Here is a 26,115-nt window from a genome sequence, read left to right as displayed (position 1 = left end):
AGGAAGATGATCTAATGTTCTGGGAGGTTTGAAACATTTTAGAAGAATATTGATATGTACTAATTTCCTTTGCCATAGAATATGAGCTCCTTGAGAGCTGGGGCTGTTTTTATTTTTGTCTACATGTCCCCAGCACCTAGTACAGGGCCTGGCACATAAATAGGTACAGCAAACAAGTAAGTGTTTATTGAACATCTATCATGTACCATGTAATGATTACTGAATTGAATGGGATCCCATATACATTCCTTCTACTTTCCTTTAGGAGTATCTGGTGGGATGTGTTACTAATAAAGTGTAGAAGATAAACGCGGACAACAACCAAACCTATTGAAGACTATGTCTTTTTCTGTTGTTACAGTTATTTCCCAACTATAATCTGAATGAGTTTTGTTAACATGGCTTTTAGAGATGTAGGGAGGAAAATAGGAGAGTGAACAAAGACTTTGTAATTAAAGAACTTGGGTTCAAATCCTGCCTTTGATGTTTACTTCATATGTCATCCTGGGCAATCAATCAAACTATAAACATTTATTCATTGCCTACCATGGGCCAGGCAGTATGCTAGGCATTTGCCTTACCTTCCTAGATATTGGTTCCCTTGCCTATGAAGTGAAGGGGATGAACTAGATCTTTGAGGTCCTTTCTCTTGCTCTATGGTCCTATGTTCTTTCTGGGAGGGATTCTCTGAGGCATCATGATATAGTGCAGAGAACATTGAATTTAGAATCAGAGAACTTGGATTCAGATTTTGACTCTGCTGTTACTCCTTGTGTGATCTTACTACCTGTGTTATCATGGACAAGTCACAACTTCCCTGGACCCAGAGGTGTGCATTTACGTAGGCCTGTGCATTTCAGAATGAGTATTTACACCTCAGAAATTGGCGATACAAATCAGGACTTGAGTTGTCCAGACTTAAGAAAGTGATGGAGGGGGCAGCTTGGTGGCACAGTGAGTAGAGTACCGGCCCTGGGGTCAGGGGGACCTGACTTCAAATCTGTCCTCAGACACTTGACACTGTGTGACCTTGGGCAAGTCACTTAACCCCAATTGCCCTACCTTCCTCCCTCAAGAAAAAAAAAGTGATGGAGAAAATGTCAATAATGCTGACTAAACTTCAAGGTGTGTTGTGCATACTTTTTTTTGAGAGCTAATTATTAAGCATTCACCAATGGACCACTGCCTGAACCTCAGTTTTTTCAGCTACAAAATGAGGGGATTGGATTAGATAACATCTAGGGTCTCTTCCCAGCTCTGAATCTATGATTCACATGAATTCGTGATCTTGAATCTTAAATCTATGATCTTTGATGTGAAGGAAACGTGTAGCAAACTAAAACAACACATGATTGGGTTCCATGTTTCACCATCTTTATTGCAGTGATATCACTTACTTTGGTAAATTCACATTCCAGTTTAAAAGGCCTCCAAGCAAGTCAAACTTTGTTACAAATTCAAGTATTTTAAAATGTACATGTTATAAGCACAGAGAGCTGCATAGTAGAGTAACTAAGGACATTCACGATGCCATGGGCACTGAACAGAAATTTCACTAGATACATAGCTTATCATGATTTTCTGTTGCCTAGCAATACAGTAGCTATAGAACAGAGACCTGAATAGTTGCATTTAAAATAAAAAAGTAAAATAAAACCAGAAGGAGGACATCAGCACGTATAACAGCAAGTTTAGGTCAATTGCTGATACACTGGTAAACATTTAACTGGCTGCTGTGTTCTCAATGAAATGAAACATCTCTTTTCACCAAATGGAAGAAGCTAAACTTGCAAAAATTTAAATTGATTGAAAGAAAAAAATTAAAATTACTAGTATCCCTGTATTATCATGTGAAAGATATGTTTTTTCCTTAGCTAAAATGTGCATTTTCGAGTTTGAATTAGAAATGGAAATACTATAAAGGCTTTACTAAAATGCTGACAAATCTGTAGCCCTTAAATGGTGATCCATTAACTGGAGAGGTATGGCCAGTTGAATTCAACCGTGATTCTTGACTAAAAACAAGTGAGTAGGACATTAGTGTAAATGGATTTTCAATACTTGAAGCCCTAAAATAAACTCTATTAAGCAAGTTTTGTTATTTTTTGAAGGGTTATTCCTCACAGGTATGTTTTTTTGCTTGTATTTTTACAGTTTAAACAATTTCTGTATTTAAACATCTTGCAAAGAACTCCTAGTTTGACTTAACAATAAGATATATCTTGATATCTATGGATGAGTCAAAGACAGGTTGTGAGAGTATTTTACCCTGTTGGGCACCCAACCTGAGGTGCTTATTGGACATTGACGTTACTTAAACTTAATTTTGTAGAGGAGAAAACTGTGGCGGTGAGCTTTTGGGTAACTATTTGTGTTCTCTTTTAACCACTTCTGGTAACTACAGCAACCATTCCTTCACTTTGTTTTTTCTTGCCTTGTTTGTGTAGGCTATGAATTCTGTTTGCAACATGTTAAATATGGTGCTTTGTGGGCAATGACTTTTCTTTGGAAGTCCAAAAGACAACAAAAACCAAAACTTCACAGGTGTAGATTACTGTTATTTAACTGTAGAACTAGGCGTAGGGTGTGTTTTTGTAAGTTGGACAAAGCTGGTTGTGGAAAATAACTCAGTTGCGGTGGGTTGTTCTCTTCCATACATATACAGCTGATCCCAAAGAAAAATTACCTGCCAAGTGAATAGTGTGTTCTCCTTTAAAAGGTTGTTAACTTTTTTTTTTGTAGATAGAAAACAGGCTTCAGGTATATAGTGGCTGGTCATGGATTAGGATTAAAAAAAAGAAAGTGCTTTTAAGTTTCAAAATTTTTTGATGATGAATAAAGTGGTTATAGCTACTTTTAAAACACTGATTAGGAAAAGAAAAAAAAGTGTTGAATTATCTTGGTCAAAACAAGGGGTTCAAACATTTCAAAGCAATTTTGGGTGAAAATGTAAGGAATGACTGAGACATCTTAATTCTTAAAACCCCTGTATGTGTGAGTGGAAGCAGAATTGGGGGAAGGAAACAATATTTAAAAACAAAATAATTAATATCTATCAATTAAAAAAATTTCACCTCCAAAAACAACTATCAGATGTTGGATTTTGAAAAACTTATTCCTTTATCCTTTTCTCTTTCAAAGAGAACTTACATGTTCATTATACGTGTTAACACAATGATTTAATAACATTTCCTTTTAATAATATTTGGGGACACAAAGGGGACAGTGTGGCCCATCTAGATTCATCTGGATCTTATTTTCAAATCCCATTGAATACAGTCTTTGGATTAATTAGCTCCTGTTGAAGGTTTGATAGAGGGGATACTGCATGACCTCCGCATAATGAGCCTGACCTCTATGTCGGGTAGATTATCTTGTTTAGTCTGTAAGCACCCTTCATCTGTGGCTGCTAAGTGTAGATCGAATCGTAGAGAAACAGATTTTTTCCTTAATCGTGGGTTATCTTTAAAGAAAGAACCTTCCCATTCTTTAATAACTTCATCCACTCTTTCAGTCCTGAAATGAGAAATTAATTTTTTTTGCATTAAGGAGAAAGTTAATTCATTGGAAACATGGAAAACAGTAGAAAATGTGGGGTGGAGATAGGAAATCTAGGGAATTTTTACAGAGAAAGATATGACTAACTTTCTAACTTTCTAACATATAGAATTCTGTTTTGGGGTTGTATTTTCAGGAAAAATAACAAATGAAAGGGTTAGTCCTATTTTATCTGAGCTTTTGCTCTATCGGAATGTACTTGTAAACATCAGTATATTAGGAAGAGTAGATATTTATTTCAGATTAAAATTTGCTATATTAGCTTAATTTAAGAATTTGATATATTAGCTTAATATAAGAAAGTAAAATGAATTTAAATAAGGAAAATAATTAGATTTCAATTATTTTCATTATTGAGGATTACTCATTTATTTTTGATTTCAATAAATACTTTCAATGTATTTCTTTACATGTGACTCATTTAACATCTTCATACCTTAGGCAACTCTCTAAGAGTAACTGAGAAGCTTATGGCCTTCATTGGTAGAGAGAATTTCTTTACCTAGGAGTTTCCTATGACAGTGAAATCATAGGTCTGGTCCTCATCCCAATTCCTATCCCCGGCATAAATAGTTTTTCTTACTGTATGGTCCCATGAGCTTCAGTACTTTCCTTCACAACGCTTCCGTTTAAGATGGCCTGTTTGGTCACAGTTTCTACCTTTTCTTTCTCACGTTTGTGTATGACCTCTGTTGAAAAAGACACTTCCTGAGGAATGTAGCATTTACTGGATACTGAAACTCATTATTCATTAGAACATTAATTGAGAGAGTTATATTGGAATATTGGAATAAGAGATTAGGGGGAAGGTCTTGGAGTCAGGAAGACCTGATCCCAAGTGCTGCTCCGGACACACACATTCCTTTCCTTAGCCCCCTAAATGATAGTGTGTCTATGGGCCACCCTCCCTCCTCTTCCCTTGTATACATTTGGTATGTGTGTTTATGCTGTTTATTACAAGGGGCCACCCTCCCTCCTCCTCCCCACATTACCTTGTATACATTTGGTATGTATGTTTATACTGTTTATTCAAAGAGTACATAAGCTTTTTGATGACAGAAACTTTCATTTTTGTCTTTGTATCTCTAGTGCCTAACACCGTTGCTGGCACATAGTAATTTCTTAATAAAAGCTTGTTGATTGATTTTTTAGCTGTGGGACCATGGAAAAGTCACTTAAACTCTCAGTGCCCCATGCAAATCTCTAAGAATATAAGTTAACCTGGGGTCCATTAACTTGATTTTTTAAAAAAAGAATTTTGATAACTGTATTTCAACAGAACTAGTTTCTTTTATAATCTTCTGTTTTTTATTTTATGCATTTAAAAACATTATTCTCCAAAGGGGTCCATAGGCTTTGCCAGACTGCCAGAGGGGTCCAGGATACACACAGAAAGCTAAGGAACCCCTATTATAGTTATCCGTTGATCTGGTAGAGGGCATTTTGACATGCAAAATTCTCTTTGCCAATGAATCTCAGGCCCATTCAATTAAATAGTAACTTGTAATTAGTTAGAGGCTACATTAATTAATTTACATGGTGAATTTTTACATCCTGTTTTTAATATTTAGCGTCAAATCATGATACAACCCCTATAAATGCTAAGTGGTAATAGTAATGACATTTTAAGGTTTGCAAAGCACTGCATCTATACTCTCTTATCTGATCCTCCCAACAATCATATGAAGTAGGTTATTGTTATCATCCTCATTTTACAGAGGAAGAAACTAAAGGCCAAGAGAGCTTAAGTGACTTGCCCGGGGTCATGGAGCTAATAAGCGTCACGTAGGATTTGAACTCACATCTTTCTGATTCTAAGTCCAGAGGTCTAGCCATTGTACCACCTAGCAGCACTAGGAGCTACGTCCAGAGATTACCACCACATACAGTGATTTACTAATGTCACCAAACTCACCTGGAGGTAAGATAAAGCCTACTCGACTTGTGGTAGGCTTTATATCTTCTTTCCCAGATTGAATAGAACCGTAATATCTGAAAAAAAAGGAAAGAATTGTACTATGATGATTAAAAAAATTAGATTAGTTAATCAAGATCTTGAATGATAAGGACTTTATTAATATACACAACTCTGAGGACATTGATTACAATTTGAAATTTTTCATTCGTATTTTTCCAAGGGCTTCGTTAAGTATTTCATATATCAAATGTTTAAACAATGTCTGCTAATGATACATGCATGTAGATACCTAAAAAGACAAACACACAAAGTTAACAAAAATTAATTTTTTGAAGGTTTGAATTTTTTTTTATCATATTCTTTTGAAATAATTGGAGATACCTGGGATATCAGTAAACTCAAATGGGGAGTTACTGTTCCAGGATTTCACCTGAAAGACTTCTAGAATTAAATCATAATATCAAGTATGTATAAAAGAGGCAAATTTGTCTTCCATCTTGTGAAGGAAAGGGGCCTGGTAATGCAAGCAAATTCGTGGATTTATGAATTTGCTGGCTAAGGCCATTTCAGAACCTTGGTTGTAATAGAGATGGTTTTGAAATAGTAAATTAGTTCATTTCTTGGATAGCTCCTTTCTTCCTCTCCCCCCTAAACTGTCCCAACATACAAACAAATAAACAACCCCCACCCCAAAAGTACAAAGACTTTGTTTTATAGACACTCAGAGTTAGAGGTCAAGTGACTTAACCGTCCCCTGAGCTTGTCAGTGGTTGAACTGAAATTTCGGTTCCTTTCATGGTAAACATCAGTCCTTCCTGTCACCATAGAGTTGTCGTGTTAAGAAAAATGTTGTCCTGCCATTGCTATAATGTCACATTGTACTCACTCACATTTTGTGGTTGTTGTTGGGCTTGTTATTTCATTGCTACTGGGAACACCCAGTGAGGAAATTCCCTCTACCAATGCCTGCTCTTCTGCAATTTAAAGTCTCGGAGAGAGTTGCCTGGGGAACTGAAAGGTTGAGTGAGTTTCCCAACGTGAGCCAATGTTTCAGAGGCAGGATCTGAATCTATGTTTCCCTGACCCTGAGGCTAGCCTTCTGTCTGCTGTGTCACACTGTCTCACTGTACTTACTTTCCAAGTTTTGAGGGGATAGGGGATTGATTATAAGTAGTAGTGATGCATGGATTTTAACATTTTCACCTTATTCTGTGGTTGGTTCATGCAAGATACAGAATAGTCTAAAAAGAGACATGTGAGTTCTTTTTTTTTTTTTTGGCAAGGCAATTGGGGTTAAGTGACTTGCTCAAGGTCACACAGCTAGTACATGTGTCAAGTGTCTGAGACTGGATTTGAACTCAGGTCCTCCTGACTCCAGGGCCAGTGCTGAGACATGGGAGTTCTGAGAATAAGTGAGGGCAGCTGAACACAAGGCTCGCTCGGCAATATCTGAGAGTTACTTATCTTAATGATCTATGTGACGCTGATTTCATTTACTGTGTCTGACTCAAGTATTTCCACTGCTGACTTGTAGAGGGCCGAGACCTGGCCTTACATCTGTTAATTACAGTCCCTAACCAGAGAGACTCATCTTCCTGAGTTCAAACCCAGCCTTGGACATTTATTAGCTGTGTGACCCTGGGCAAGTCACTTAACCCTTTTTGCCTCAGTTTTCTCATCTGTAAAGTGAGTTGGAGAAGGAAATGGAGAACTACTCCAGTATCATTGCCAAGCATACCCTAAATGGGGTCATGAATAGTAGGACATGACTGAAAAATGACTTACCAACAATTTACCTTAGGTAAAGGGACTGGACCTGGGATTTCATCAGCATAGGGAACTCCCAGATGAGGAAGCTCCCATTACCAATGCAGTTTGACACTTCCCCTGTAACTTACAGTCTTAGAGGGTTGCCTAGGGTAGCCAAGAAGTTAAGTAGTAACCCCAGGGTCACAGAACCAGCGTGTGTCAGAGGCAGGACTTGAGCTCAGGTCTTCCTGACTCTGAGGCTTCTCTCTATCCACTGTGCCATGCTGTCTCTATCCCTTATCTTAGGAACTTGATTAGGACAATGGGATGGTCCTGACAGTTTGCGGGGGATAGGTGTGTTGGTCTTGTCTTCTGTTTCTCTTTCTTATAACTTTGCTCTCTAGGTGGAGTCCAGTACCTTATTTCTTCTTTTTCCAGAAGGCGGCGATAGGTTGCTATCTCTTGTTCTAGCCTCATCTTTGTGTTGAGTAGCATCTCATGCTCTCTGAGCTGCTTTTCGATACCTCGCCTCACTTCTGCCAGTTCTTTCTCCAGGCCTTCGATCACAGCCTCCAGGTCTTGAAGTTGCATCTGGTAATGCTGCTCAGATTCTTGTAGTGAATTTTCCAGGCCCCTTTCCTATTTAACCAAGACAGTATTAGTGAAGCCAAATGTAGCTTTGAAATCTGATTTGAACTATCAACAGTGGTACATATTTAAACCCGTTATGCAGAGGTTTCTTACCCATTACAACAGTAGTTCTTAACCTTGGCCTGCGTATAGATTTTGGAGGGGTATTTCTGTGAGTTTGGATGGGGAAAAATTGCACTTTTATTTTCACTAACCTCTAACTGAAATTTAGCATTTCCTTCAATTATTTAAAGTCATTATTCTCAGAAGGAGGCCATAGACTTCACCAGACTGCCCAAGGGAGCCATGACATAGAAAAAGTGAAGAATGGGTTTATACCTCAAGGAAGGGATTGATAATGAGTGAATCTTCATGTACTCCAAAATACTCAGAGCAGCACTTTTTGTGGTAGCTAAGAATTGGAAACAAGATATCAACAAAACCTTTTTTTTTTTGAAAAGGTAAAGAACCCCTTCATTACAAGGTTTCCTGTAGATTTAGACTTCACTTTATATAACAAGCCATCCTCTCTGGCTCTGGCTGTCTCCCAACATGCTGATCCCAGAAGAGGAGTTCACACACTCCTTGTTACCCATTGCCACTTCCAGACCTTTTCCCTGCCATCATAATAATACTAGCTAACATTCACATAGTGCTGCATAGGCATTGTGCTAAGTCCTTTACAATCATTATCTCATTCATTTTTTAAAACAACCCTAGGAGGTAGGTGCTTCTCTTATTCCCAGATGAGGATGAGGAAACACATGATTTACAGATGAGAAAACTGAAGCAAACAGCAGTTAAGTGACTTGCCCAGGGTCACACAGCCAGCAAGTATCTGAGGCTAGATTTGAACTCAGGTCTTCCTCACTCTAGGCTCTACACTCTATACACTCCGCCACCTTGCTGCTCCTAATTAGCAAGTAATATCTTTTTAAATTAAAAAAAATTTAATTTAGTTTATTTTTTTGTTACATCTTAACTTTTGAACTGTCTCCCTCCCTCCCTTCCAATTCCACACTAGAGAAATCCACCATTTGACACAAATATATAAAACCATACTATGCATATTTCTATTTATCAGTTCTTTCTGTGGAGGTGGCTAGCAAAATACCTTCATAGGTCCTATGTAACAGATTTGAGTATTTATAACATTAAGAATAACTGGGCCTTTTATAGTTATTCTTTGAATAATATTGCTGTCACTCTATGCAATGTTTTCTTGGTTCTGCCCATTTCCTTTTTCACTATATATGTAAGTCTTTTCATATTTTTCTAAAACCAACCAGCTCATCATTTACTGGGAGTATAATTGCCAAGACAAACCCAGGAGCTACATGAACATAATTATGAAACACTTTCTGTACAAATAAAGTCAGATTCAAATGATTGGAGAAATTGCTCATGGGTGAGTAGAGACAAAATGACAATTCTACATAATCTACTTACTCCCAGTAATATTCTATCACAATCATACACCACGACTTGTTGAGCCATTTCCCAATTGATGGTCATACCCTCAATTTCCAGTTCTTAGCTACCACAAAGAGAGCTATTATAAATATTTTGAGAACATATAGGTTCTTTTCCTTTTTCCTTGATCACCTTGGAAAACAGACCTAATAGTAGTATTGCTGGGTCAAAGCATATACAGTTTTTTTTAACTCTTTGGCATAATTCTAGATTGCTCTCCAAAATTCCATAATATTCTCCATAATCCCAGATTTCTCATAGTTCCATCAACAGTGTATTAGTGTCTCAAATTTTCCACATCCGCTCCAACATTTGTCATTTCCCCATCTATTATTTTAGCCAATCCAATATGTGTGAGATGATATCTCAAAGTGGTTTTAACTTGCATTTCTTTAATCAATAATGATTTAGATATTTTTTCATATGAATATATATCTATATCTATATATCTATATCTATATATCTATATATCTATATATCTATATCTATATCTATATCTATATCTATATCTATATCTATATCTATATCTATATCTTTGATTTCTTCATCCAAAAACTGCCTGTTCATATCCTTTGACCACTTATCAATTGGGGAATAACTCATATTCTTATAAATTTTACAAAGTTCTTTATATATTTGAGATAGAAGATCTTTATTTGAGAAACTGTCTATAAATTCCTCCCTCACAATTTTCTGCCTTCCTTCCAATCTTGGCTATGTTGGTTTTATTTGTACAAACCCTTTTTTAATTTAATGTAATCAAAATTATCCATTTTACATCTCACAATGCTCTCTATAACTTGTTTTATAAATTCTTCTCCTATCCATAAGTATGATAGGTAATGTGTTACATGTTCTTCTAGTTTTCTTATGATATCTCCCTTTATGTCTAGGTAATATATCCATTTTGACCTTATCTTGGTAAATAGTGTTAGATATTGGGCCTATGCCCAATTTCTGCCAGACCACTTTTCATTTTTCCCAACAATTTTTTTGTTGAATTCTTATCACCAAACTTAAATTTTTACATTTGTCAAACACAAGGTTATTATAATTGCTTACTATTGTGTATTGCATGTCTACACTGTTCCAGTGATCCACCTTTCTATTTCTTAGCCAGTACCAGATAGTTTCGATAATTACTGCCTTATAAAACAGTTTAAGATCTGGTACAGCTAGTCCTCCTTTACATGTTTTTTTCCATTAATTCTTTTGATATTCTTGACTTTTTGTTCTTTCAAATGAATGTTTTTATTATTTTTCTAGCTCAATAAAATAATCTTATTTGGTAATTTAATTGGGATTGCATTGAATAAGTAGATTAGGTAGAATTGTCATTTCGTCTCTACCCACCCATGAGCAATTTCTCCAATCATTTGAATCTGACTTTATTTGTACAGAAAGTGTTTTATAATTATGTTCATGTAGCTCCTGGGTTTGTCTTGGCAATTATATACCCAGATATTTTATGCTATCTATGGTTATTTTAAGTGGGGTTGTCGCTTACTATCTCTTCTTGCAGGGTTTTGTTGGTGATTAGCAATCAGCCTCTTCTCTGATGTTCACTCTATGCAGATATATGACCCAATCCAGAGCCTGATGGAAGTTATCTGTCAGTGACCAGCTAATTCTTCCTCCTTCCTCAAAGAATTCAATACCTGTATTAATTTCACCTGTGTGACCCTGGGCAAGTCACTTAATCCTGTTTGCCTCAATTTCCTCATTTCTAAATGAGCCAGAAAAAGAAATGGCACACCACTCCAGTATCTTTTCCGAGAAAACCACAAATGGGACCACAGATTTGACTGAAATGACTTAGCAACAATTAATACTGTATTTATTGATATCAATTCCTGAAGAATTATATACATGCCACGATGTGGTCAAACAAAGGATAGAACTTATACTAGGGAACTTCAACATAAGTGCTGATGTTCCCTCAAATATCCTGGTCACCCATATCCTCAATCTTTTCAGCTCCTATGACTTACTCCTTTGATCCCTTTCAGCTCTACACAGGGCCTGCCATCACTCACAAGGGTTCTACTTTCATTGCCAAGAATTCCAACATTTCTTTATCTGACTACAACCTTCTATCATCCCATCTCACCCAACTCCTTTTAAAGGCTTTCTTTGTCCTTACTCTGACCTCCAAACCCTCTAAGTCTCAGTACTCTTCCAGGCCGTCACCTCTGCTCTGCCTTCACTTTCCTCCCTTCCCATACCCTTAACCGTTTCAACTTTACACTGTCTTCTATTCTTGAATCTCTTACCTCCTGATCTTATCACTGCACAAACCTGGCCAAAGCCCAAACCTGGATTACCTTTCCCATTTTCATACCAAGTTACCCAGGTTTGCAACTTGGGAATCATCCTGAATTTCTTACTCTTCTTCGTCCCATACAAGGATGTGTGGGAGGTTTAAGATGTCTCTTTACCCCTGAACTAGGATAGTTTAGGTCATTATCACATCTCACTTGGACTACTACAAAAATCTCCTAACTGCTTTCCTTGTCTCACCTCTGCCCTCTCTAATGTCTTCTATTCAGCTGCTGAACTGACATTCCTAAAGCAAAGCACAGGTCTTACCCTGCTCAGAAAACTCTGGTGGCTTCTACTGTATCTGGAAACCAATACAAACTTCTCCATTTGCCATTTAAAGCTCTGCATGACCTGGTTTCAGGCTTATTTTTCATCACTTCCCTTTACACAAACTTCAGCCCAACCAAACTGGCCTTTTGTAACAACAATGCTGTTTTCAGCTGCTGCTGAGGTGTAAGACCCAATAAGACCAGCAACAAGTAGTGGATAGAGCACCAAGCATGGGGTCAGGAAGACCTGAGTTCAAATCCAGCCTCAGACACTTACTAGCTGGGTGACCCTGGGCAAGTCACTTAATCCTGTTTGCCTCAGTTTCCTCATTTCTAAATGAGCCAGAAAAGGAAATGGCAAACCACTCCTGTATCTTTGCCAAGAAAACCTCAAATGGGATCAAAAACAGTCAGATTTGACTGAAATGACTGAACGACAATTGCATTGATTGATATCAATTCCTAAAGAATTATATGCATACCAAGATGTGGTCAAGCAATGGATAGAGCTCTGGGCTTAGAGTCAGGAAGTCCCAAGTTTGTATCTGGCCTCAGATATGTATGAGCTGTGTGACCCTGGGTAAGTCATTTAATGTATGTTTGTTACAGTTTCCTCATCTGTAGCCTGAGTCTAATAACAGCACCTACCTTCCAAAGTTGTTGTGAAGATAAAATGAAATGGCATTTGTAAAGCACTTTGCAAACCTCAAAGCATTATATAAATGGTAACTGTTACTATTAGTATTGTTAATGAATACAAAAGATTTTGCTACTTAAGGACATCCTGGGATGATTCTTTTTGCATAGCAAAGAATCACGAAGGATGATTAATCTCACTCTGACTTATCTGTATAACAATGTTAAGACTGTATAACTTTCTTCTATCTCCGTTTTAAGAGTGGGGGCATGTCTCTTTAGTTTTCTAGGAAAATTAAAAATTAGAATACAATTAAATTTAAAATTAGAATAGACAACTATTTTTTGGTAAGGGCTGTTTGGGAAAGAACATGTTTCCTCTGCATGAACATTTTCCCAATCGATTACTTACAAAAAAAACGTCAACCACCCCTGTAATACTGAGTCTATAAGAATGAGGCATTTGTTATTTCGACCTTTTCTCTAGGTCCAGAGAATCTCAGGGCTGTAAGCCAAGTCTTATCATTTTATTTTCCAGGTGCACGAAGGCAGGGTTGAGCTGACACACATACAGCCACAGAGAAAGGGGAGCAAGAGGTCTAGGAATAGAATTCTGTGGCTTTGACCTTGCCCTTCTTACTGGGACTAATGAACAGTCTTCCTGTCCCTCTCTTAATCAGATAACAACAGGAGACTAAATGGATTCATTTTTCAGTCAGGCAGATATGAGGTTAGTTTTTTTGACTAGTCTCACCACGGCATGGAGAGATTCAATCTCCACTTGCAGATGGTGCCACTGACGGCGGGCCTCTTTGAGTTCTGCTCGGGCTGCCTTTAGCGCTTCTTCATCTTTGTCCATTTTCTTGCTTAAATCTTCTTCTAGCTGTAGAAAATGAGAGGACATGATTACAAATGAGAAACTTTATAGAAGTTCAGCATAAAACCACCACAAGGACCAGCCTTTTCCTCAATTGTGTGTGTGTGTGTGTGTGTGTGTGTGTGTTGGCATTAGTAGGTTATAGAACTTAACTTTTTTAGTGTCAGCTCTGCTGACCCTAAGCATGCCATTTGATGGCTCTTTGCCTTAGTTTCTCTTTATGTAAACTGAATGATCTCTAAAGGCCTCTAGATTCAAAATTCTGTAAAACATGTAAATACCCATTCACCTTGTGAAAAGATGAAAAGTCATTCCTAAGTTTTTTATTTCTTGACTTCCCATAAAGGAGGTCTTCTTTGAATAAACTTGCCCATACCTTTAACTCCTTTAAGACAACACACACATAGTAAGGTAGTGGTAGCCAGACTGACTTAATTAGGAATATTTTGTGTCTTGGGGAATCCTCCTGAACTACATGGAGCACACAGCAGGAATGAAACCCTACATTGTGCTTGTGGGGCAGAACCTTATAGGATGAAACAGAGGTTCCAGAACATCAGGAGGCCACTGTGAGACAGGCTGCCCGTATACTGCTCCTTCTAGAGGGGGGTTAGGGGTGTGAGGGAGCCAGCTTTTACCATCTCCCAAGACCTGATTGTTAAATTTGCAGTGTGAGTAATTTATACCTTGGAAAATGGCAAATCCTACATATCAAGCCTTGATTTATTGTTTTGTTAATTGTCTAGACTTAAGAAAGGTATGGAGAAACTATTAATGCAGATTAAACTTAAAAGTGTGTCCTGCATATATAGGTTTAAGTATATGTGTATGTAGTATATGCATATATGTATGTATATATAGTGTATATGTATATGGATGTATATATATATAGTACGTGTATCTATACACACATATGTATATGGAGAAAGAGAAAGAGAAAGCAAGAAAAGAGAGAAGGGAGGGAGAGAGAGAAAGAGAGAGAGAGGAAGAGACAGAGAGACAGAGACAGAGAGACAGAGAGAGAGAGACAGAGACAGAGAGAGAGACAGAGAGAGAGACAGACGGAGACAGAGACACAGAGAGACAGAGAGCAAGAGCTCAATAGAGAGCACACTCCAAGAGAGGGGCCATTTGGTAGCTTCCTATGTTGATGAATTAGTCTGGGAAACCAAAGGCAAAGGTCAGTTGTGGTACCCTAATTGTAGGTGTTGTTATTTTTGTTTTGTTTTGGAGGGGAGAAGGCAGGGCAATCGGGGTTAAGTGACTTGCCCAAGGTCACACAGCTAGTAACTATGTCAAGTATCCGAGGCCGGATTTAAATGGTGTCTAGCATCTAAGAATCCTGCTTAATAGGGGGTGAATGTGGAATGGTGACTCTCATAACAAACAGATGGTTTGGAGGAGGACACTAATCCTACCCTCTTAAAAAATGCACACAAAAATCCATGTTAGAGCTGGAAGGAACTATAGAAACCATCAAACTCTGATGCCTTCGTTTTACTGAGGGGGAAACTGAAGCCCTGGGAAAGGTCAATGACTTGTCCAAGGTCACAAAGGAAAGCTTATTTGAACTTTTACTGAAATTGAAGCTGTGCTCAGATGTGGTCAAATGGAACCCAAATCTCATAGATTTGTATACTGTTACAGTAGGAAGGAATGTTAGAGACCATCTTGTCCAAAACCCCCTAATTTTAGAGTAATTATATTAACAGCTAGCATTTATATAGCATCTACTATGTCAGATACATTTACAAATATCTTGTTTAATCCTCACAAAAGCCCTAAGTGGCAGGTGCTATCATTTTTGTTTTGTTTTGTTTTGTTTTGTTTTTGGAGGGGAGAAGGCTGGGCAACTGAGGTTAAGTGACTTGCCCAAGGTCACACAGCTAGTAACTATGTCAAGAATCTGAGGCTGGATTTGAACTCAGGTCCTCCTGACTCCAGGGCCGGTGCTCTACTCACGGCGTCACCTAGCTGCCCCAGGTACATGCTATTATTAACCCCATTTTATAGAGGAGGAAACTGAGGTAAACAGGTTAAATTACTTGCCTATGGTCACATGAGTATTAAGTGTTTAAGGTTGGATTTGAACTCAAGATTTCCTGATTCCCAGCCTGTTATCCACAGCACAACCTAGCCGCAACAGAAACATTAAAGTAGGGAAAATAACCCAAGTCTCTGAATTATTAGTGATGTGGTTTTTTAGCTAGGTTTTTGAGATTTAACTGTTCTGGTTTTATGATTCAGTACAAACAACTGAGCAGGAGAAAGGGGTTCTTGGTTCTCCTAGGCACAGGCAGACACGGGCTTGAGGGCACACATTGGTGTGCATACATATATACACGTGCATGTGTATACACATGCACACACACACACACACACACACACACACACACACACACACACATACATATTGGCCCCAGGGATCCTCTATCCCTCAGTTCTCTACTTTTGGGAAAGTTTGAGCAGCTTGGGAGGGCCAGAAAAAGTCTCCTGATGGAGGAATAGTAGGGTCCCTCCAGAAAAAGGTAAGGAGCTGTATTCCTCCCCTGCCTAGCCTTTACTGAGGCCCATTCACTCTTCCTCCCTGTATTACTCTTGCAGAGGCTGGCTGTGCAGAGGATCAGCAGCAATGCCCCAAAACATGTAGGTCTGGGGAAGCATTTCTTACTCCAGAGCATTGTATTCCTCTCAATTCACGAGGCAGCCCACCACATTTTCAACCCAGTTCTCCTGGCCAACCCCTAGGGTTCCAGATTGTGGGAAATTTTGAGAAGGCAGGGAGGGCAGAACTTTATGGGAAAGAAAAAGATCTGGAAGGCTGAGGCTTAAGCTCCTGAGAAATCACCGCCCTCCAGTAGGGCTGCCTTTAGGACATCCCCATCTATGGGCTGATTGTGGGTGGAGGCCTCATTTTGTACTCTCATCAGGGCTTCTGGCTTTCTTGGCAACTGTGTGGCCTTTTCTGTCCTGGATGTCAGAGGGCCAAAGCTGTTGGCATTTAAGGGATTAGCTGGATGGGTTGGAGCTGTGCCTTCCTCCCCATCCCTAGGTGTGGCAGGAGTTTGTTCTGCCAGCTGTGGCCTCTGCCCACCCAGAAGTTTGTGAGAGTGAGCTGATACTGGTTCCCCTTTCGTCATCCTTTCCCGTTGTCTCTAGACAAGAGGTGGGGAACCTACAGCCCTGGGGCCACATGTGGCCCTCTAGGTCCTCAAGCACAACCCTTTGGATTCAGTCAAAGGGCCACACTTGAATTACCTAGTGGGCCACATACAGCCTTGAGATCGCAGGTTCCCCACCCCTGCTCCAGACCCTTTCCTCCAGCAGGTATTGCCTTTACATTCTTCCTTAGAAGAGCTGTAAGTGCCTCTTTAAATTTCTCACTCTGGAACAAAGCCCTAGTCACGAAGTTACTTATAAAGTCAGGGGGAGGAAAATTCAGTAAATGGCAATCTCTGCTGTTATCTCTTAAAACTATTAATAATTCATCATGCGCTTCAACCAACAAAATCAATCCTATGTTTAAAATAATTTATACTTAAAAAGAAGTGGATGCCATCTTAGGTGGTGCAATGAATAGAGCACCAGATCTAGAGTGAGGAAGACCCAAGTTCAAATCCTGCCTCAGATACTAGCTGTATGACAAGTCCCTTAACTTTTCTGCTTCAGTTTCCTTAGCTGTAAAAATGAGGGGATTGGACTTAATGGCCTCTAAGTTTTCTTCCAGGACTAAATCTATCATCCTATGATATACTAACAGCAACTTATCAGTTATTTTTTCTGGGCTCCTGTCCATCCACTTGTTTGTTCACCCCATATATAAGCATGGTGTTCTTTTAAACTCAGGATAACCACTGTACAATTTATGTTGCAATAATGAGGCTACAAGAAGTGGGAAATAAAACCACTTTCCACCAGTATTTTCTTAGCAAATACCTCACAAAAACCAATCAATAGGTGGCCTGCTCCTCTTAACCAATTAATGTGGCACTCTGGGACCAAATGCATAGATAAGGGAGCAAGCAGAGAGGAAGAATTTCACAAATATGTGGAAGTAGATTACTGAAATGCCTCAGAGTTCAGAGACGCTGACATTGATCTACAGAAAATTTCACCTCTAAAATGTATTTTAGGAGGCATGTTGATTTCTCGTATAGAGTAGAGAAGAATTTATACCTTCTAAGTTGTGCCCATTATTTTCAGAGTATCCTAAAAGTGAGTATCAAACTGGATTGTTAACCTTATTTTCTTTTATGGGAATTAAATAGAGTTGCCTCTGAAGAGAATCCTGACCTGGATGGCTCTTTACAAGGAATGTGAGGAGTTGACTATAGCTTCTGTTAGGCACTGACTACAGCCTCCCGAAGCAGGAGGTGTGTTAAACATGCTGTTTAAACTTTTAACAATCTTATTTTTGTTGATACCTTTTGTTTTTAAATCACATTTGCCTCTGAATATATCCCTCCCCCTCCACTACCCAGTGAGGCATCATATAGCAAACATTTAAAAAGGAAGAGGGGAAACAGGCAATTGAACAAAATTAATCAACACATTGACAGTCTGACAGTGCATACAGTATTCCAAATCCATAGCTCCCTATCCCTGAAAAGAACAGGGGAAGATTCATTTTCTCAACTTTTCTCTGAGGTCAAACTTGGTCATTATAATTGCACATTTTCCTTCCTTCCTTCCTTCCTTCCTTGCTTCCTTCCTTCCTTCCTTCCTTCCTTCCTTCCTTCTCTTCCTTCCTTCTCTTCCTTCCTCACTCCCTCCCTCTCTCTTCTTCTCTCCCTCCCTCTCTCCCTTCCTCCTTCCTTCCCTCCCTTCTTCCCTCCCTCCCTTCCTTCCTCACTCCCTTCCTTCCTTCCTTCTCTTCCTTCTCTTCCTTCCTTCCTCACTCCCTCCCTCTCTCTTCTTCCCTCCCTTCCTCTCTCCCTCCCTCCCTCCCTTCCTTCCCTTCCTTCCTTCCTTCCTTCCTTCCTTCCTTCCTTCCTTCCTTCCTTCTCTTCCTTCTCTTCCTTCTCTTCCTTCCTTCCTCACTCCCTCCCTCCCTCTCTCTTCTTCCCTCCCTCCCTCTCTCCCTTCTTCCTTCCTTCCCTCCCTTCCTTCCTCCCTCCCTTCCTCTTTCTCTCTCTTTCCCCTCCGCCCTCCTTTTTCTTCCTTCCTTCCTCCCTCCCTCTCTCTTCTTCCCTCCCTCCCTCTCTCCCTTCTTCCTTCCTTCCCTCCCTTCCTTCCTCCCTTCCTTCCTCCCTCCCTTCCTCTTTCTCTCTCTTTCCCCTCCGCCCTCCTTTTTCTTCCTTCCTTCCTTCTCTTCCTTCTCTTCCTTCCTTCCTCCCTCCCTCTCTCTTCTTCCCTCCCTCCCTCTCTCCCTTTCTCCTTCCTTCCCTCCCTTCCTCCCTCCCTCCCTCCCTTCCTTCCTCCCTTCCTTCCTTCCTTCCTTCCTTCCTTCCTTCCTTCCTTCCTTCCTTCCTTCCTTCTTTCTCTCCTTCCCTCCTTCCTTCCCTCCTTCTCTCCTTCCTTCCTCACTCCCTCCCTCTCTCTTCTTCCCTCCCTCCCTCTCTCCCTTCCTCCTTCCTTCCCTCCCTTTCTCCCTCCCTCCCTTCCTTCCTCCCTCCCTTCCTTCCTTCCTTCCTTCCTTCTTTCTCTCCTTCCCTCCTTCCTTCCCTCCTTCTCTCCTTCCTTCCTTCTCTCCTTCCTTCCTTCCTTCCTTCCTTCCTTCCTTCCTTCCTTCCTTCCTTCCGTCTCTTCCTTCTCTTCCTTCCTTCCTCCCTCCCTCCCTCTCTCTTCTTCCCTCCCTCCCTCTCTCCCTTCTTCCTTCCTTCCCTTCCTTCCTTCCTCCCTCCCTTCCTTCCTCCCTCCCTTCCTTCCTCCCTCCCTTCCTTCCTCCCTCCCTCCCTCTCTCCCTTCCTCCTTCCGTCCCTCCCTTCCTTCCTCCCTCCCTCCCTTCCTTCCTCCCTCCCTTCCTTCCTTCCTCCCTCCCTTCCTTCCTCCTTCCCTTCCTTCCTCCCTCCCTCCCTTCCTCTTTCTCTCTCTTTCCCCTCCCCCCTCCTTTTTCTTCCTTCCTTCCTTTCCCCTCTCTCTCTTTTTCTTTTTATATTATTGTAGTCATTGGGAATATAATTTTCTCACATCTGCTTGGTTGGGACTTGCTATTTCATGTTCTGTTCAGAGACTTTAGAATTATAAATTCAGCTTTGATGAAGCCAAGGAAATTGGCTTGAGTCAGTGAAAGTTTGTGGACCGAAGGGGTAGGACTAGGAGTCCTTGTGAATTGCGGTTTCCCTTGTGTCACTCAGTTTTTGGTATCAACTTGGCAGCTGCCCTATGATTGAAAGACTGACAAAAAGGAAACAGAGAAGGTTTGGACACATCCCTTGCTCCTGAAATGCTAACCAATGCTTATTTCAGGGAGTTTTTTTTTCACCCTCTGTTCCCAGTGGCAGCTCTTACCAGTTGCCTTTCTTTCTTTTGCCATAAACAAATGAAAGGTACTTGTGGAATTTATCCTAGCTGATTTTCTTTAGTTTTTCAAAAGTGAGTTTTCCCAGTGGGTCTTAAGGCATATGAAAACAACCAGACAAACAGACAGCCGAACCAGAAAAAACCTCCTCTGTGGCATATTGCAGCCAGGCCCTTCATTCTGATTGACTAATGACAACATTATGACTTATGTAAGATAGAATCATTTGTACTACGTGATTACACAATACAAAGACTGCTTTCAGATACTGACATCACCTGCATTCAGACTTTTTCATGAAATCTCATTTATAGAAGTGAATACACTACTCCAACTACATTTAAAAATTTCCATGTTGATCTTGAATAAATAAATGTTCTGATATTAGGATTGTAGACTAAGATCTACAAGGGACCTTAGAGGTCATCTAGTCGAAGCTTCCCTGTCCAGATGAGGAAACTGAGACCCATAGTGGTTAAGGAATTTGCCCAATGCTATCCAGAGCTGGGATTTGAATCCAAATCTACTGGCTCCCAAATCCAGTGTGCTTTCCATACTACTGTACTTTTTTTTAATGAAGCCTTAAAAGTTATCCCCAATTAATCCATAAATGCTATTTAAAAATATTTAAATACATTTATTTATATTTATATATAAAATACATTTGAAAATATATTTTTAAAAATATAGGGCAGTTAGGTGGCACAGTGGATAGAATGTTGGATCTGCACTCAGGAAAACTAATCTTCCTGAGTTCTAATCTAGCCTCGGACACTTACTAGCTGTATAACTCTGGGTAAATCACTTCATCCTGTTTACCTCAGTTTCCTCATCTGTAAAATGAGCTGGAGAAGGAAAAGGCAAAGCATTCCAGTATCTCTGCCAACAAAACCCCAAATGGGGTCGACACGACTGAAATGGCTAATAACAACAAAAATTTTAAAATAAGTTTGTAAAGGAATAAAGGCCTACATTCAGGGCTCAGTGATTTCCACCTCCCTCCTTCCTTACCCTGGGGCAAAAATTTCTTATTTGGCAACATGCTTAACCAACACAATAAGAACCTGACTGTATTTGAGTGTGCAGGATTTGATGACCTTTTGCAAAGAAATGGCCAGATCTTGAGTTCAGATTTTGGTAGGTAAGCAGTAAAAAACCAGGAATTTCTGCTACTTCCTTTCTTAATATAGACTTGTCCTTTTAGAACACATTTGTAGATTGGGGCCTTAATGAATTGATGGAGAGTCTGTTGTGATAAAAGTGAACAATTCCAGGGAATTAGGATTTAGAACCTCATCATCTCTTCTTGCCTTTTAATATTTCTATGTCCTTTGAGATGCAAACAATCACTAATACCCTTAATTTCTGGAATTGTAAAACCAAGTAATCCAGGCACAGTCGGATCATGAATTAGATGGGGGTGGGGAAGGCAGAGGAGTTGATTTTGACAAAATATAGAATTATTCCTGAATGCCAGATTTTCATCACAATGGGATGACTTGAATAAGAATTTATAATAATCAAGTGAGTCTACATGTTTATTATAATGAAAAATAGATTATAGAAATCTTTTAGACCGGTTTTGCTTAGTTTAAAAGAAGCACATTAATCTCTAGGCTGTAAAGCTGAAGATGCTGACTACTGAAACCCTTCTCTATAAATAGCCCCTTTGCAACATCTTTGCAGGATACTTGAAATGCTTTTTCCTGAAGGATGTCACAGAGGTCAGAGGGCATCATATTCTGTCTGTGGTCCCCAAGTCTCGTTAATCTCAGTAACCTCTTCTTTTCTGCAACACCTCCTCCCCCCCCGCCCCGCCCCCCCAATCTACGAATTGCCCATGGCTGCACGCTATTTTTGCCAGATAAACATTGCATTTCCCTCTCTATTCTAGTCCTAGTCATATTGCAGCGAAAGCTGAATTCCTTCCTTCCCCAGTACATGCTGCATCGAAAAGGAAATACTGTACCTCATAGAGGCCGAGACAGGAATGGGGTAGACATTCCTTATCCTGGAAGTTGCCTGCCTGTATGAAAGCATTACCTGGAGTCTCGCTGAGAGCACCGTCTCTATCTGATTTCTGCTGAGCAGCGTCTCATAGTTTGCCCTGATCTCATTGAGAAGCTGGGACAGCTCCATTCCTTTCCCATCCTCCACCTTGGCTCTAACTGAACCTTATCGATAGGATGAGCCAGCCGCTGCAGTCTGCTGTGCCTGCAATCGGAGCACAGACAGTGAGAGCCCGGCGGAACGTTAAAGTAGCAGTGCCCCCTTTTCCAGACGACGGCGATTTCTGGGCTTTGAATCCATTTTGCAGACGTACCGTTATGCAAACCACCCTTCCTGTGCCTGTGCACAGATGTTACTTTTTATAAATGGGTGCAATGGAGCTTTGCAAGACCTGGATGTTAGAATAGGGAAAATTAAAATGAAACTGTTCTTTCCTTGTTTCCACGTGTGATTCACCATAAACCCCGGCTCTTTGGAGCACATAGTTCTCTGTCCTTTACTGTAAGGAAAGAAACGAACATTGATTAAACACCTACTATGTGCCAGGTACTGTTCTAAATGCTTTACAAATATTTCCTCATTTGATCCTCATCATAACCCTGGCAGGTAGGCGCTATTATAATTCCCAGTTTACAGCTGAAGAAACTGAGGCAGACAGAGATTAAGTGACTTGCTCAGGGTCACACAACTAGTAATTGTCTGAGGCTGGATTTGAACTAGGGTCTTCCCGACTCCAGGCCCATTGTGCCATCTAGCTGCCTCTAGTGCAGGGGAAAGGAACATAACCTAAGGAGAAATGGAAATTGGTTTTCATAAGGCTTGGAAATAAGAAGGAACTAGTTAAGCTTATTCTCGTGAGATGATAGGTCTAGGGCTGGAAGGGGCATCAGAGGTCATTTACCCCAGCCCCTTCATTTTACAGATGAGTAAGCTAAGGCCCAGGTAGCTGGATAGTCCCATAGATAGCAATGGGTTTGGAGTCGGGAAGATCTGGCCTCAGGTGCTTGCTAGCTGTGTGACCCTGGACAAGTCACTTAACTGCTCTTTGCCTCAGTTCCTTACCTGTAAAATGGGGACATGCTGGAGGAGGAAATGGCAAACTACTCCGGTATCTTTGCCAAGAAAGCCCCAAATCGGGGTCATGGAGAGTTAGACACGACTGATCAATAATTACCTCGGGTTATGTTGCCAAATTGTAAATATTTTGGGAGCTGCCATAAAAAATACTGTCAGAGTTATTGATGGGCGGTAGCTTTCTCATAAGTGTACACCGTAACCATTGAGAGCACGCTGCTCAGATAACACTAAGGATTATTTGTTTTTTTGAGAGGAAGGAGCAATGTAGTGGATGGAGCCTTGGAGATAGAGTCAGAAGACCTAGCTGCAAATTCTGCCTTTGCTATTTACTACCAGAATGACTTTGGGCCTCGGTTTCCTCATCTGTAAAATGAAGGGGCTGGACTAGATGAGCTCTGAGACCCCCTCCAGCTCTAAACCTGTCATCCTGTGATGTCAGCTCCTAAACAGGCACTGCAGATGAGATGAGGGTGAAAAGCCAAGTGGCGAGAGAGTGTGAAGTAAATAAATTGGGTGGTGCCTCAGTGGGATTCGTTCAAGGAAGCTGAATAACCTGAAGCAGGGAGTCAGATGAGCAAACCTGTCTTCCATTTGCATTTAAAACAGACCTTGTACTATGTGACTGCAAATTACTGTGTGAAACTACCGGGCTTTTGTATAAGACTCAGCATTTTTCTTTTCTTTTTAGAGGGGAGAAGGCAGGGCAATTGGGGTTAAGTGACTTGCTTAAGGTCATTCAGCTAATAAGTGTGTCAAGTATCTGAGGCCAAATTTGAACTCATGTCCTCTGGACTCCAGGGCCAGTGCTCTACTCACTGCGCCACCTGGCTGCCCCAAGATGTGGCATTTCTCAAAGCTTCTACTTTGTCATCCATGATATCATTCAATCCTTACATCTCCTAGGGGTAGAATAATATTCCCGTTTTAGAGATAGGGAAACTGAAGCCCAGAGTAGTTAGGTGAATTGCCCAAAATAATATTGTTGGTGAAAGAGTTGGAATGTAAATAGTTTTGTTGCCTGCTGTTGAGTGAATGTTGCCCCTTTAATCTTTGGACCTGGAACCTACTCTCAGGGGTGGGAGGGACATAAGAATCAGATTAGAATTAGAATTAGAATCAAATTAGAATTTGATTTGATCTTTCCTTGAACAAGAATCCTGTCTCTCCTCTACAACATATCCAAGGCGGTATTTGGTCTTTTCTTGAAGTGCTCACTTGAGAGGGGAATCCACTTTCTTCTGGGACGGCCAGGTGGCCTATTCTACTATTTGTGATGGTCATGCCCAAATGTGCTTATTTGGCTAATCAACCAATCAAAAATCAACAACAATCTGTTAAGCTCCTACTGAGGGCCAGGCACTCTTCACTAGAGCTAAACAGACCAAAAGACAAAATAAAACAAAACAATTTTTGCCCACAAGGGGCAAAAATTCTATTGGAGGAAAATAGACAAATAATTAAAAACAGATGACACAAAGTAAATACAAGGTAATTTCAGGGTGAGGGGAGGCACTAATGGGGGTGGGATACGTAGGTGGGATGGATGTCAGGAAAGGTCTCTTATAGGACTTTGTACTTGAGCTGAGCTTCGATGGCAAGTAGGGACTTTAAGGGGGTGTTTCAACAATCCGGCTAGCACTGCCGTGAGGGTGTAAAGCCAACAACAACCAGCTCACAGAATGCTGCAAGCCCAGGTTCTTTTCATCTGCTTTACTAAGGAAAGCAACATTAAGGGGTTAACAATCTTACTTTAATCCAGCATACAAATAACATCCACCTAGTTCAGGGGAAAAAGCCAGCACCCTGAATTACAGACCAAATACAATTTGTAGTTATCAACATTTGAGTCTTCAGCCGGGGAGCTCATTACAACGGCTGGCCCAGAGTCACACTGGGAGCTCTTAGCCACAGCAAGAGTGGCATGCTCTTATCTAAGGAGGCACCTAGCTGCCTCAAAAACCCAGAATGGAGTTGAGTATTCAGAAGGAAAGGGTAGCAAACAGTGCCAAATGATGCAGAGAGGTCGAGAAGGAAAAGTGGCAAGAAGAAGCTGTTGTTTTTGGCCATTAAGGAAGACTAGAAGAGCAGTTTCTTTTGAGTGTTAAGATCAGGAGCCAGCTTGCAAAGGGTTAAGAAGTAAGTGAGAAAAGAAAAAGCAGAGACAATGAGTGCAGACAGATTTTTTTCTCGAGTTTTGGCTGTGAAAGGGAAGAGAGTTATGGGACAACAGCTTGAGCATGAGAAATAGTAATACATATGTTCAAGATGCACTACACAATCCATGGAAGGTATGTTTGCTTATTTAGTATGCTGTGTCACAGTACATATTTTGTTGGGGCTAAATTTTATTTTATTTTTTGATACCAACCTGTGGTTTCATCGGTATGGGGAAACTCCCAATACAGAAACTCCCTGAACCAATGTAAATCAGCAACTGTCTGCAAGTGCTCACTGAGTTATTGCTACTTGACTAACAGTCACAAAACTGGTGTTTGCCAGAGCCTGCGCTTGAACCAAGGTCTTTCTGAAGCCACCGTGAAGATCCATGTGTCAATGTTTGGTATACAGATGGAGTTGCAAGTTTCTTGTATTAATCCTGCGATGTCCTCCTTGCCTCGAGGGGTCCTCAGACCACAGGCTGGGAACCACTGTTCCTGAAGGCCAGAACTATTAGCCTCATGACTGAGCTTTGCTCATTTCTTAAAAAGTTTTTGATTTACACAGTTTGAAGGATGATGGCTCTATAGCAGGGCTTAAACTTTTCCACTCATGATCCCTTCGGTGCTTCTTAAACTGTGGGTCTCGAGTGGAAAAAGTTTAAGAAGCCCTGAGTTAACTTCACTTCATGTGTATTGGTTAACATTATAGCCATTCTTCCCAAAGTATTTATGACAGTTTCAAAGAGAATAGCTAATATTCATATTACCCTTTAAAACAACAATCCTGGGAGGTAGGTGCTAGCATTATACCCATTATTATGCAGCTGAAGAAGCTGAAGCTGAGGGACGTTTACCTTACTGCAAGGTCACACAAATAGCAAGTATCTGATATAGAGCATTTTGAAGTAGGTCTTTCTGACTACAAAGTGCTAGTGTTCAGAGGCCATGTTTTAGATTTTGTGACAGAATGGTCATAG

General features: G+C 40.3%; 1 protein-coding gene across 1 annotated transcript; it reads right to left on the bottom strand.

Moving 5' to 3' along the window:
• Positions 1 to 1,352: 1,352 nt before the first annotated feature.
• KRT222 (keratin 222) lies at positions 1,353 to 22,136 on the bottom strand. Its single transcript, XM_036753564.1, has 6 exons — positions 21,936 to 22,136; positions 13,310 to 13,438; positions 7,644 to 7,864; positions 5,474 to 5,550; positions 4,142 to 4,247; positions 1,353 to 3,516 (listed from the first exon to the last, which is right to left on the bottom strand). Exons 1-6 carry the CDS (start codon positions 22,029 to 22,031, stop codon positions 3,288 to 3,290), a joined length of 858 nt encoding a protein of 285 aa, XP_036609459.1. The 5' UTR covers positions 22,032 to 22,136; the 3' UTR covers positions 1,353 to 3,287.
• Between the last annotated feature and the right edge of the window lie 3,979 nt (positions 22,137 to 26,115).

This window comes from Trichosurus vulpecula, chromosome 4 (genome assembly GCF_011100635.1).
Source record: "Trichosurus vulpecula isolate mTriVul1 chromosome 4, mTriVul1.pri, whole genome shotgun sequence".
NCBI classification, from domain to species: domain Eukaryota; kingdom Metazoa; phylum Chordata; class Mammalia; order Diprotodontia; family Phalangeridae; genus Trichosurus; species Trichosurus vulpecula.
The sequence above is the reverse complement of the archived record's forward strand: the minus strand, read 5'-3'. Positions and strand labels throughout refer to the sequence as shown.